At 34.4% G+C, this 14,433-nt stretch overlaps 1 protein-coding gene across 5 annotated transcripts in view; it reads left to right on the top strand.

The window, feature by feature from the left end:
- Positions 1 to 14,433, top strand: part of LOC118740764 (piezo-type mechanosensitive ion channel component) — a 116,689-nt gene that overhangs the window by 92,365 nt on the left and 9,891 nt on the right. For 4 of the 5 annotated variants that reach the window (XM_036472428.1, XM_036472427.1, XM_036472426.1 and 1 more), the window contains 5 exons: positions 8,066 to 8,186; positions 8,314 to 8,444; positions 8,513 to 8,589; positions 11,357 to 11,623; positions 12,005 to 12,040. In XM_036472428.1, coding sequence (XP_036328321.1) covers positions 8,066 to 8,186; positions 8,314 to 8,444; positions 8,513 to 8,589; positions 11,357 to 11,623; positions 12,005 to 12,040 — 632 coding nt within the window. Of the gene's footprint in view, positions 1 to 4,135; positions 4,343 to 8,065; positions 8,187 to 8,313; positions 8,445 to 8,512; positions 8,590 to 11,356; positions 11,624 to 12,004; positions 12,041 to 14,433 lie in introns of all 5 variants that reach the window. The other variant, XM_036472429.1, reaches the window with a different exon arrangement.

The raw sequence follows: 14,433 nt of genomic DNA, 5'->3' as shown, positions 1-14,433 counted from the left end.
ATCTGAAAAGTGTCAAAATGCCAGAGCGTAAGCAAAATGCGCTCACTAAAAGAGAATAACAGGAAAAGTAAAGGAACGCAAAAAACCAAATTTTTAGTCCAAAGAATGGCAACAACAAAGCTAACGTCAAATAAGAATGGAAATGTATGTACAAAACACATTCACACAAGCACAAGCACAATAAACACTTACTGTATCAATTATTTTTTGCCTCCTTCCAATTTCAATTCACTTTTTTTGCTTTTTAGATTATTCTCACTTTTTGCATATTCTTTAATTTCCGTCAATTTAAATTTAGTTGAGTTTGACACTTTTCAGGGTTTTGCCAGAAAAAATTCTTCTGACTAAATCTGACTACTTCGGACTGATGAGAGTCACTCTCACTGGGTGTTGCTCTCTCATTTTAGCTGTCATTTCCGAGTTAAGGAACGCTTTTTGGACTAAATCTGACTACTTCGAACTTTTTCTGACTATTTCTGGGAGATAAGGAACGCTCCTAATAGTAAACCTCCGAGTGTATTCTGTCATGAAAACAGCTTCTCATAAAAATACAATTGCCGTTCGGAGTCGGCGTAAAACTGCCCTTCCCCTTTGTGTGACAAAATCAAGGTGCACGCCCCATATGGGAGGAGAAGCTAGGCCAAACACTAACATATTGTGTAAGCGCCAATCTGTATATCGTCGTTTAAAGTTAAAAATCGCGTATCGTGGTTCTGTAAAACCTCGTAACTGACATTTGTGCCAAAAAAAGATATTTGCTCACCGGAAGCTCCTATCATCAAGCTCTTAATCATTTATACTAAAATTTCGATACGTAGACATAAGAAGAGATAATTAAGTTTAAAAGAGGGAACCGTTTTGAATTATGACAAATTTTACTCTCTCCTATAAAATTTAGGCAACCTCACATACAAGGTTTTGCATTTTCTTGATGCGCGGTTTTGTACTTTGAATGACGATATGTAAAAGTAGTGCATATATATTTTGGTGCCTTTTCAAGTATAAAATCCATTGAGAAACGAAATAAAACGGCATCCCTATGATTTCAACTTATGCCAAATATTTTTATATGAAAGACAAAAAACGTAAACAAGCAATTTCTGAACAAAAAACTGTTTATCCACAAAGATGTTTGAATGAAGCATTACACATTTGAAAAAATACCAAACCGCAAGGCTTTATTGGCAGTAGGTCCTTTTTAAAGCACATTAAAAATAAAATAAGCTGCTAGTTTCGAAGTTAGCACAAAATGAAATTTTTTTGTTTTTTTGTTTACAAAAAAAATACTTGCCAAGTATATAAGTCAAAAATGTTAAATATATATATCGCTTTCATTCATTTATTTATAGAGTTGGTGCTTCTTTTATAGGAAAATTCATACGGCTTATGAACAGATTCATACCATGTAAATGCACCATTACGCTACGTTGGCATCTTCAAACCACTTACAGGGTAATTCTGGCACAACCTTGAAAGCTATTGACTGTCTTTCGAAAGACTAATTGAAAGACTTGCTATGAAGAGGTCTTAGCGTTTTGCTGTTAGCTTTTTAGCAATACGTTTTTTTTTAAATTCAAATAAATCAAATAAAAGAAAATCAAACTAAAAAACTAAAACAAAATAAAATGAAAATTAAGCAAAAATAACTTAAATAATTTTTAAAAAGCTAATTAAATTAAAAAATATATTTTTTTTCCTTCTGAAAACAATATAGTCTATCTACAAAAGAAAAAGAAAAAAGTTTAAAGAAAAAAATAAAATACTTTTATTTTTTAAAACAAAATCTAAAAATTCAAAAAAAATTATTCAAAAACACAAAAAACTAAAATAAGATGATAAAAATTAAATGAAATAAAACAATAAAATTAAAAGGAAAAAGAGAATAATAAAAGAAAAATATATAAAGTTAAAAAAAGAAAAACAAAAAACTGTTAAAAAATTAAATGAAATAAAAAAATAGGTTTTTGTTAAACAATAAAATGTAAAAATCAAAAAAAGAATTAACCTAAAAACGAAAAAAGTATTAAAAATAAAAATAAAGTGAGTTGCTAAAAGTTACATAAAATAAAAAAAAAATATTCTCCTTTTTGAAACAATAGCATCTAAAAATTAAATCAAGAACAAAATACATAAATCAAGTTTATAGAAATTAAATGCAATTAAAAAATATAATTTAAAAAAAATAAACAATCTAAAAATTAAAAGAGATCTCTTGCAAGGCACAGCCGTGTTTTGCTCACTCAGCCATTGCGACTGTTGGAGCGACGCGGTCTAAATGTTATTCAAGCATTCGGCTAATCATCACATTGAGTAGCTGCCCCTCTACAGGCTTCCACCTTTCAGTGGGAAATTTTTCTAGGGAAATCATTACGGCCCCACAACGCAACCGTTAGATTTTGGCCCGCTACCTCGCTCAGCTTTGCAGTAGTAGCCGACGGCCTATCTAAGTGTATCGGTATCTTAGCTTGCCCGCTGCTCCTCAACTTAGCCAAGCTTAAAGCTAAAAATTTAAAAAATTACTTGAAAAAAATTTTGAAACAACTAATTTTTTAGCAAAAAAAACCGACTTTAATTCTCATATAAAAATTTAAGAGCACCATAAATTTCTTCATGATCCAATGATCGGATTTAAACCAAATTTGTATGGGACCACCTGTGATGTACCACATTTCTTTTATAAAAAGAGTTATAGAAAATCGGTTTACGTGGTCCAAAGTTATGCGGTATCAAACATTAAAAAAAATATATATCACGACGAATTGATAACCTTCTCCTTTTTGAAGTCGGTTAAAAATCAACATGTGATTGTATGTATGTATACGAAAATCCACGATAGCTTACATGAGAATGTTTGATTTAGCTTCCCTGCAAAAAATGGGACTAATCCGGGATGACTCTGGGAGCAATCGCAAAGGAGCATGCGACTAATACCACTTTTGATCTCTTTATATGGAATGAACTGATCGCTTTTGTTCGAGCATGTCCTATGAAGAGACGAATTGTTCACCTTTATACCCGAACGGGTATAAAAAGCGACTAGTCACTTTTAAAAAATAAAAATAAAAATTTGCGCCAGCTGAGATTCGAACAGAGGTGCTCAGTTTTGTTAGGCGAATACTCTCTCTGTGTGCCAATGCCGCACACGAAATTTCATTGACTAAGAGCGTACATATCATTAAATCCAAGAATGATAGAATACAAGATTGCGCCGATCAGAGAGGATTTTTGAGAATAACTTTTGGGTGACGTCACACTGGTGCAATTGCGAGAGAGAAATGCCAAAACGTGAGCAAGAATGGAAGAAGAAGAAAAAAATGTTGCAAGGAAAACGTAAACAAGTTGCACAAGTGTGACGTCATGCAAACAACGATTCTGTCAAACTCGTTAAGAGAGGAATAGCGGTCCGAGATCTGCGCAACCTTTGTATTCTCTCAATCGTGCATTAAATCGTTAATAGTACCCGTTAGAGATGAGTTGGGGACTAATTGATCTCCAATTATACCCACAAGGGATGAGTCGAGACTAATTGACCTCCATTAGTACCCGTATGAGACTAATTGGGACTAATTAATGCCCAATTGTACCCGATTGAGAGTAATCCCGGAATACTCTCTTTAGAGATTAGTCGCACAATTTTTTGCAGGGTTGTTTCCCAGTTCTCATTCGGTTTAATACACGTTGGCCTTAGTTACGGCTTAAGCTGGATTTGCAATATTTTTAAGCCATTTGACAAGTGACCAGACAAAGAGTTAGCGGAACAGCCATTTAAAGACATACAAAATACTTAAACAATAATTATGAGGGGTTTCCTTCAAACTAGAAAATCTGCAGAAACCCTCGATAATCCCAAAACTTTTTGTTATTCAAGAGTATTGAAATTACAATCCATTTATTAACTGTTTTAATGTATTCAAACACCTCTTGTTGAAACACCCTGTATAGGTTTAAGTAACACATGCTAATATTTTTACCTGAATTGAATTTATTTAATACTTACTGCCCTCATTCGGATGCTTTTCAAAATTAATTCAATTTACACAAACACACATACACTTACAAATGCACACACAAATAAACATATTTCCGAAATACATACAACTAATGCATGACCAAAAACAACAAATAAAACAAAAAGGTTTGGAAGGATATACAAACTGCCGAATTTCGTCGTCAAGTCTATATGCGTCAGCGTTCATACGCTTCGGCGCCTGGTTCCCGAATTGGCATTAAAATCGATGAAGAATTAGAGACGGAAACCGAAAATGAGGCTGGTGTGCGTACATCGACGTTATCCGAGCCACACGATTACTCTGTACCGCCGCGTTCGGCTAGCGAATACTTTGTGAGTGTAGTACGAGTACTTATGTACATACTCCGTGCGTTGATGAAAATTTTTATTTGAAAGTACTAGTTAGCCAATCGATGTACATAGATCGCTGTGACGCACCCCCTCTTCACCGAAAATGAAATGAAAATCGCTGTATATACCACATTTATGATCTGAAAAAAAATGAACGAATTTCACGAATTAGTCATCTTTGTCCTTTATCTGTGTGTAGTAACAGAATTTTTTGCTTTCTTTATTCATATAGAAGAATTATTTATTACCGGAGCGCTATAACTGTATGGCATAAAAAAGTACCAACTTTTGTGCGCGAAACGTGCTGTTAAGTTCTTATAACGTCACTAGTTTTATTGCAAATATATACTAACCAACCCACATTTACACTTACACCAAAGAATTTAACTAAAAGCACAAACTGAATTAGAAAAATCGCAGCGAAATCAAAAAATCACATTTTAATCACTTCTAAATTATATAAAAAATATATTTGCTTCCACTTGCTAATAACACCATAAACCCACAAAAAAATATTCACCTTTAGAAAACAAAATGTATCACCTCTGGTTAAAAATATATTTGTATGTTTAGTATGTACCCCAAAGTAGATTTTAGTCACCTAATTTTATTCCCATCTAGCATAATTCGTAAACCCAAATTTTTTAAATCACTTTATTTATTTAACATTCATGATATCTAAAGGCTGGTTTTCACTGTGTCATATTTTTACACAACTATATCTCCTTTATCCAAACCTTAACCGGTTATATTGTGACATATAGATGTTGGCGATTGAAGGCGTATTCTGATCTTTTTTAGTCCCATTTGACAATGTGTTTTCACATATTAGACGCTAAATGCCATTGAATTTGACACAGTGAAAACTAACCCTTAGTCGTTCAAAAAGTGAATCTACGATCAGCAGGTTCGTTTAAAGCGTAGTGCCACGGCAAAACAAATAAGCAGAGGGGGAGGGTAAAAACAGAGCGTGGGAAGGAGCCGAATGATGACATTTACGTCTTATTATAAGAAAAACGCTCCATGCTTACAATTGAGCTCCTCAAGCGACTGATATCCATTCCCGAAAGCTCAACAGGAGTGTGCAAGAGAGTGCGTCCCAAGGTGCTTGTACCTTTGGTTCGCAAATACTGGGCACCAAAGCAACAGGTGTTGAGATGATTTCACCTCATTATTCTTCATGCAGCTGTCGCAGTAAAAGTCATCAATGATATTCAGCCCTACCGCATGCTTACCTATCACGCAATGACCAGTTAGAACTCACACCAATAGCGAGAGGTTTGACTTACATAATCTCAAGAGCTCCCACCATGCATTCCAAGGTCTTCGCCCTGCGCTTGGCGAGCTTACTAAACGCCCATATGTCTAGTAGTACACCACACGAGGTCAGGGGAGCACTCAAACTTTATCTATCCGCTGTACATGTCCTTATAACCTGGAGCCCATATAAGGATAATTTCGAACTGGTCAGAAATTGTGGCCATCTCTCTCCTACAGTCTTGCTGAGAAAGAGAAGAGTATCTGAATGTGCTGCATGATTGCATAGCCAAACAAAAAACGGCGCGAGTTTCAGATACTCGTGAATTTTGATGTGTCAACATCTGAACAAGTGCAAATGATCTGGATCTAAGCCCAAACTAGACCCGAAAAGCTCCTGAACTAGACCCGAAAAGTTCCTGAACCAGACAGTAAAAGGTCTTGAACTAGTCTCCAAATTATCCCGAGAAAGTTCCAAGTTCCTGAGGAAGTATTTAACTAGGCCAGAAATGATCCCAAACTAGTCCCAAACTAGGCCCGAAATGGTCTCGAACTAATTCCGAAATGGTCCCCAACTAAACCCGAAAAGGTCTTGAACTATTCTCTAAATTTTCTCGAAAAAGTTTCAAACTATCCCTGAAGATGTCCAGAAATGGTCCCGAAAAGTCTCAAACTAAATATATATAAATGAACAGTGTTGCCAGAACAGCTAATTAGATTTATTTTTATTTGTATTACTTTTGTATCGTGCTGGTTTACGCGGGAAGGTTTACACAGAGCAAAAATGTTTACACATCAAAAAAGTTCGGGGATCAGACTATCCTTTCCTTATTAGTTTAACTCTGAATTCCGCTAAGTTGTTAATGAATGAATCCTTAGTAAAGGCTGTAGAGCCGAGCGCTCCATATGGGTTTAGGTCGCTGCATAGCCATATATGCCACCTACATATCGTCGTCTCAGAAAACGGATGTCGAATGTTACAAAACACGGTTTTGAGAAAATTGACTTTGAAGTTTAAGGTCGAATTAATCCGAAACTGTACGGTAGATTTTTGTAACTTTTGAAGGAGACGTAGTTGGTGTTATTAGTTTTGATTTCCCATATTTTTACATTTAATACCTCTTAACGTTAATGAGAAAATTTACTTTTCATTCCGTATACATTTGTCGTAAGTAGCGTTTACTCACCACTTTGTTTTGTCCACAGAACATACGACAATAGTAAAGTATCTATTTCAACGACGATGGTATAATTTGATGAAAAAAACAGACATATTTATTAAATAATGATTACTTATTAGAAAAAACATAACAAAAACATAATCATGTATTTAATAAAAAAAATCTGTACATCTCTTATGCTGTAAATATGTTACGAACATACGTTTTCTTTATATAAAAACAAAAAACAATACTTAAATTCAGTCTTTTGTACATTTTTATCTCTTTCATTTCATTGGAGACTCAGTGCAAGCTAAAATTTAAAAATTTAAAATTTTAAAATTAGTTACTTAGTTTAATTTTCAATTTTAATTGTATCGTTATAGTAGAGGACCATCCAATTGTCGTAAGTTCAAAGTTTTGCGATACATACGACAAATGTTTTATGATTAAAAAAGATTACATTTGTATGGGAATTTGTCGTATGTGCCACATACGACAAACGTTTTATGATTAAAAAAAAGATACGTTTGTATGGGAATTTGTCGTATGTGCCACATACGACAAACGTTTTATGATTAAAAAAAAGGTACGTTTGTATGGGAATTTGTCGTATGTGACGCATTTTCAGCACATACAACAAAAGGCATACCCAATCATTAATATTATGTAACATACGACAAAATGCGCACGAAATATCTCAAAAACTAATGGAGATATAAAAAAATGGATTGCAGAAATCGAAAGAGCATGTCCAACTTAGTAAATCTGCATCAAAATCCCAAAATCGTGATTTTGCACATTCGTCATCCGTTTTCTGAGACGACGATATGTAGATCCAGTTGAGTTCGGATCTACATAATAAAAAAATAATTTTTTTAATAAAAAATCTATAGTTAACTGCCGAGCGTGAGTTAGCTTGTCATTGTGAACGACACTAAGCGAACACTTTATGGCCCTGGCTTTCGTAAGAGCGTCCTCCATAATTTCGTGTATGAGTGAAAGAAATTAACTCGATACAAGTAAAGCTACACTGTCGGCATAAGCCAACACTTTGATGGTTACTCATAGCTCAGAAGAATCGCGAAACATTCCAACAACACAATTTTGAGAATTAGTTTCAAAATATTCATAAAAATAGCATACCTAATCTCACCATACCAACCAGCACCTACTTAATCTTTTGTTACCACTATAACCTTGTAGTAGAGCGGTTTTGGAAGCAATTTCTCCAGACAAATTCAAATATTTATTTAAAGCAAATAATTGTCTTATAATAATTCACTAGACTGACATAAAACGCAAGTCCGAAGTAACACCATCAACAAGCAAGGAAGCAAAAGAGGCATCCGAATTGGAGGAGAAGAAGAAAAAGAGCGATGTAGTCGACTCTGAGGACTCTGAAGATGGTAAGTAAAGGAAAAGAAAAAAAATTTTTATAGTGAAAAAATTATCTTATAAAATAAATCAGTTTTAATACACTGTCATTTAGTTGACAAATATCTAATACTTACAAATTTCGCTGCTTTATTTTAGATTTGGAGGCAAATCCCATAATTCGTCTATTGGAAGGTTTCCTTGTATCTCTGACAATTGGTTTACATCGCTTGTCACGCAACTATCGTTATGTGAATAAAATTATGTCGAATGAAAAGCGCTTGCTTAAGGTATTGTATTATTGCATAAAATTCACAACACAAATCTTTTTATTATTTTTCACCCGTTTTCTTTACAGGAAACTCATAGCGTCAATTTGCTGATACGACCAGCCGCCAGCACAGTCTTTGTCAATATTAAGAATTTGTCGCCAAGGTAATTTAAAATTAAAAAAATACTAAGCTATTATATCCCCGTCAAATAGTATATTATGGCTTGTTGTTTTTGTGATACATTTTGCCTGCATAAATTTCGTATGCTTTATTGATCGTTTAGTTATTTATAAGCGTTGGTTTGTCGTCCCTGTTTAGTATTTGAATACTTTTTACATAAAGTTTTGGTTATTGCATTTAAATGTTGGCTGAATTGATCAAATAATTTATATGTGCATACATACATATGTATATATAGTCTTTCCAAGAATCATGAAGACTTAATCTTATACCAGCGCATTTAGTTTATGGTACTGTAAAGGGATTTCCAAAATCATACGCGAAGTTCTCTAAATGAAAAGCGGCGATGGGCATAGATTTTCAGAATGCCATTGGTATAAGTTTTGTTAAAATTTTTTGCCGAACAGAAAGTTGCCAATAAAAAAGGCAACATAAAATAGCGAAATAAGCCGGAAAAAGGAACAAAGAATCGGAAAAAGGCAATAGAAAAATCAAACTTATGGTGCGTAACGCTGAAATGCCCAACTATTTTAAATCGAATGAAAATGGTAGCGATCATACACTGTCGTCAAACACCATAATTACTTATGGCCCTTTCAGTGTCGCCGCTACGCCACCCTTTTTCTTAGAGACACCCCCCTTGTTTAGGCACGCATTCCAAAAACGTACGTGCCGTTTTGAAGATACGCTGGCTTTAACCTATCGATGGGCACCGTGGTAGGCTTGGTTTTAACGTGAATGGAAAATGATTCAGGGTGGCGTTCCAGTACCTCAAATGGACCTTCATATGGAGCTTTCAATGGTGTCTTCACAGTGTCATCTCGCAAGAAAACATATGTATTTACCTGCCGGTAGGCCAGTTCCGCCGTGGATGCTCCTAAATCATCCTTCGCCGTTTTTTCGGATATGATCCGTCGAATCGTGCTTCTCACCAAGGCAACCCAACTAAGCCATTAGATTGCGGATGGTAAGCTGTGCTCCGCAGATGTTTAATACCGAGAAGCCGAGCCATCTTATTAAACAAATCGCTTACAAATCGCTTTCAAATTCGGTGGTTATGTATAAATCTACATATCCAACGGCTAAACAAAGCTTTAGTCACGATTTCCGCTGTTTACTGGGTAGTGGATTAGCTTCCACCCATCTGGAGTAACTAACTATCAATGCAGGTGAGACAATAGGTGTAGCCATTTGATTGTTAATTTGCTCGAATCGTTTATCCGATACTGAAAATGTCTGAAGTTCACTACATGTTTACAACACTGGCATTGCTGGAAATTCTTCACCAATGCTCGTATGTCCTTCATGCCCTTCCCCACGATGAGAAGAATCTTTTTTCATGGCAAAAATACATCGCCTGCTGACAGCTATTAGAGAAAAGATTTATTTGGATGTTGCTCTAACCAGGGATCGAACCTTAGGCATACCTAGCAGTAGTGCGCACCTCTAACCACTCGAACATGGCAGCAGTATGCAGCTCTCAAATTAAAACGAAAATTTAGGGACCGATATACATAAATCGATCAGTTGAGCATAACAATATACTTCCTTTTTGGGGGAATGAAGAACTACCGGTTTTTTTTATAGAAGTATATCGGAAAATGCTCTGTTAGATCTTTGATAACTCTTGTTATTCTCCTCGGCCTTCGTTGGCTGAAAAAATAACTTTGAAATTTTCCAACCCCATTTTGGCAGTAGAGCCCTACGTGCGCTTCTATAAGCAGGTTCTGAATATTATCCAATATTTAAACATTTCTTTTTTTGTAACGCTATTTTCGAATATGGTCTGCATAGCATCGGGTGTTAGAGTAAGGGTGGTCCGCTGTGCGACACTGTTTCCCAGAACGACAGTTGTGGGCATACTTTCCAGCTTTAAATAGCGTTTCCTTTAGAGAACTCCAGCAGTTATGGAATCCATACCTAATATGACGTTTTGCAAAAAAAAAAAAACTTCCAGCTCACATTTACTACATTTCTTGACAGATTTAAAATTAGTTCATATACATAGCATTTAGTATCCCCAAACGATCCAACCAGCGCTTAAAAAATTTATTTTAATTAATTTATCACATATCGTCACCTGAGTGGAAGATCGACCTATCTCGGCACCCGATTCAAAACGCCCTATCTCAGAAAACTGTTCAAGAACGTCCTACTTCAAAATTTATCTAAATAATGCCCTATTTCAGAATTTTATTTAAAAAAACACTATCTCAGAATTTGGTTGAAGAACGCCCTATCTCAGCTGAAAATACATTGAAAATGTACTAAGATAGGCGGTTTTGAATCGGCAGCTGAGATGGGGCGTTCTGCAACCAAATTCTGAGATAGGGTCTTCTTAAATAAAATTCTGAAATAGGGCGTTCTGGCTGCCAAGATATGTCGGTCGATCTTCCACTCAGGTATCGATATTAGTTATATTCTTAAGAAGAAAACTAAATCCTATCAAATCCAATATTAAGTTTTACGCATTCATTACGTTATCCTAGTATAAAATATTTAGTTTGTTCATGTCTTATTTATTTTCATTACCTTTTTTTATCTCCTTCTTTTGCATATATTTGTTTCGTTTGTGCCACGTACACTCCTCGCTCGCTGTGCCGTGCAATTCTTCATGATCATCACGCCATCGCCACCACGAAACCACAACACGTTTTGTTTTTGTTTTTTTTTTTAACTTCACCTCTTTTTATTTGTAAACGTTTTTATACTTTGCTGTTTGCCGTTTCACATTGCATCGCCATTATTAGTGATGAGAATGCAGATCCTGCTGGCTCGATTGGTTCTGCTTCGATTGATACACAAAACGAAACGAACACACGACCATTGCCACATAGTATAACGAATGTTACCGATTTGAATACCATCACCTCAGACACCTCCCCACCATCATCGATACCGCCACTCATAAACGATACACAACCAGATCGGCAACAACAATCAGAACTGCAGCAGACAGGGGATCCACATGCCATTATTGAAATGTCAGTGGATACTGTCGATGAGCGAAATGATAGGTAAAGTGGAGGTTTTCAGAGAAAAAAGCGACGAGAATGGATTGAAAATATTCACTACTGATTGCCTTTTGAATATTAAAGAAGTGAAAGCAGCACAAATTTTCAAGCCATTTTCGTGTGCGTACACGAATTGCACATTAGCTCATATGTAGTTTTATTGTATTTACATATGTATACATTAATGTGTCAGCTAAGTTTTTTTTTTTATATTTCATTATTTGTAGTTGCTTTAAGTACTGTTGCTATTTTTTATTTAAAACTTTTTTTTTTACCTAACCAACATCTCGATCGCTCTCTCTTCATATATATATATATATATATTTACTCATGTTTCACTACTAACCCTTAATCATTTTCTCATAACTCTCATATCTTTTGTAGACACGATGAAGAAGGGCATGTATCAATACTACGATCGTAAGTATATAACAAAAAAACGTTTTGTCTTGTGCTTGTCTCAAAATCCATTAACCACTTTCCAAGAAAATTTATAAATTAATATCTACAACTATAAAGAATGTAGCAACCGAATGATGAATATTTTTCAATATTCTTTTTTATTGATATTACTCTTTCCGAATCCTATTAATACAAATATTATTAGTTACTTCGTTTATATTAAAGCTTTAATAAAAAAAACATTTCCCAATAGCGCCAAGATATTTGCAACGAGGTCTGTCTAAAAGTATGCTCAGCAAAATTAAAAAAAAAAAAAACATTTGTCTATAATCTGAAGCACGCATGTACGCTTTGTTGAATGCCCAGTTTGACTAAGCATACTTTTACGCGTCCCCGCGCGAGCCGTTTTTCGGCCTTTCGCCCAACACGTTGTCTCCACCGTATGGGATATTTGAATTTTATATAGCTATACTTTAACACTCCTGAAATGCCAATTTTTCCTACGACACCAACAAAAACACAAACACGCACACAGCCAACATATTTATACATACTTACTTAGGTGCATATGTATGTTTTTATGTACAAAAAAATTTGCTGTGTGCGCATTTCCTTTATCTACTACTACAATATTTTCCTAACCACCCACCTAACATCAGTCATAATTCGGTAGACTTGCCAAAGATTTGCATTAAGGCACCTTCATTCGATTGCAGTAACAACTATGTGGGGATGTTGAGTAAGCAATGGTCATATGAAAAGATGGACAGGTAGATATATACATACATACATATATGCATTAAATATCAACATAAAGTTTAATCTGCAAAAACATGAAATATTATTTTTACGCCATAGCCATGCTAATTTGCTTGCAAGAAAATAAGACAAAAAAAAATTGCATTACAAGCATTTTGTTGTAACGAAATTCACTTTAATTTCAACATTGGGCGATTTTTCGCACGACTTTTGCATTTGATTCTGATGGCTTTGGTAGTTAATGCAACTTTTTGAGAATTTTTCTTCTTTTATTTCTAAAGATTTATACAAATTTTTTTCTCTATTAGGCATGATTTGATAGTTAGACACGACACCCACGAAAAATTGGCTGACAAAAAAAAAAACAATATACTAGTTATGAAAATTCCACTTACATACCAAGATTAAGAAAAGGAAATTTTACAAAATAAGATTACCTCGTTTATTTAGCTTTCTTACTAACTTCGCACAACCGTTATAATCATATGAGTATGAGTCATCTGTCTATTTAAGAAATCAAAATTCTTTAGAATCATTTCTCTATTACAGATATATGGCTCATGCAAAGTATCCAGCGCTCAAGAAATGTAAACGAAATTGATATTCTTCTTTCAATATTTTTTTTAAAGTACTATGTCAAGCGACAGAATGATTGAAAAAATATTTCTTGAGAGCTGGAGGATACTAATGCCTAATTTCCGCTAGGCCATGTAGAAACGAATTTAATAAAAAAAAAAATTCTTAACGTAATGTCACAGGTATTTTTTAATGCTCAAGTTTATTATTAAAATTTATGTCATTTAATGTCTAGTGGAAATCCGGCATAAGCTATAGGTTACTTGTGAATTTGCAGCGCATGAAGCAGATTTATTCTCTTTATCTTATAGCTATGTTTAGAGCACTACTCTATACCATTTCGTTTCGATTCTTAATTTGAAAAAAAAAGACTTAATTGAGAAGCTTAACTTTTTTTCCAAACTTAAGGTGATAAGTTATTATTATTATTATTTTATTTATTTTGGAACGAATTTCCGTCATCCCTTGGCAAGTTTGGTTTGCAGACAAACCGCTTTCGGCGTTGTGCCATCTTCAGTGTCATTTTTCGTTCTCTTCTCTTATTTTATCTTCATTTCCAGTATATCATTACATAGAGACGTTATTTTTTATTAAATTAACATTATTTTAATTATAACAATTCTAAATTTTATTTATTTTATTTTATTTATTCGATAATTAATATTTTTTATTTACATAACTTTCTCTTCACTGACTGGATTTGATTTCTTTTGACTTGATTTGACGTGATGTCGTAGGTCTGATATGATTCAATTTGGATTGATTTTATGTGATTTCATTTGATATTGTGTGAGGTGTGTTATATTGTATGATATTAATTTGATTTGATATCTGATGTGACATGATTTGATATTGTGTGATGTCATGCATTATGTTATGACATGTGTCGATATCACTTGATATTGTGTGATGTGATTCCATTTTATTTGAAGTGGTTTGATTTGACTTCATTTCATGTGATTTGATGAACATATGGGATATCGAATTGACTTGACTTGCCTTGACTTGACTTGAGTTGATTTGACTTGCCTTGACTTGACTTGACTTGACTTGACTTGACTTGACTTGACTTGACT

Source organism: Rhagoletis pomonella, unplaced genomic scaffold, assembly GCF_013731165.1.
Source record: "Rhagoletis pomonella isolate Grant_MI unplaced genomic scaffold, Rhpom_1.0 Rhpom_scaffold_00006, whole genome shotgun sequence".
NCBI classification, from domain to species: Eukaryota; Metazoa; Arthropoda; class Insecta; order Diptera; family Tephritidae; genus Rhagoletis; species Rhagoletis pomonella.
Note: the sequence above shows the minus strand (reverse complement) of the source record. Positions and strands in the feature narration are given on the sequence as shown.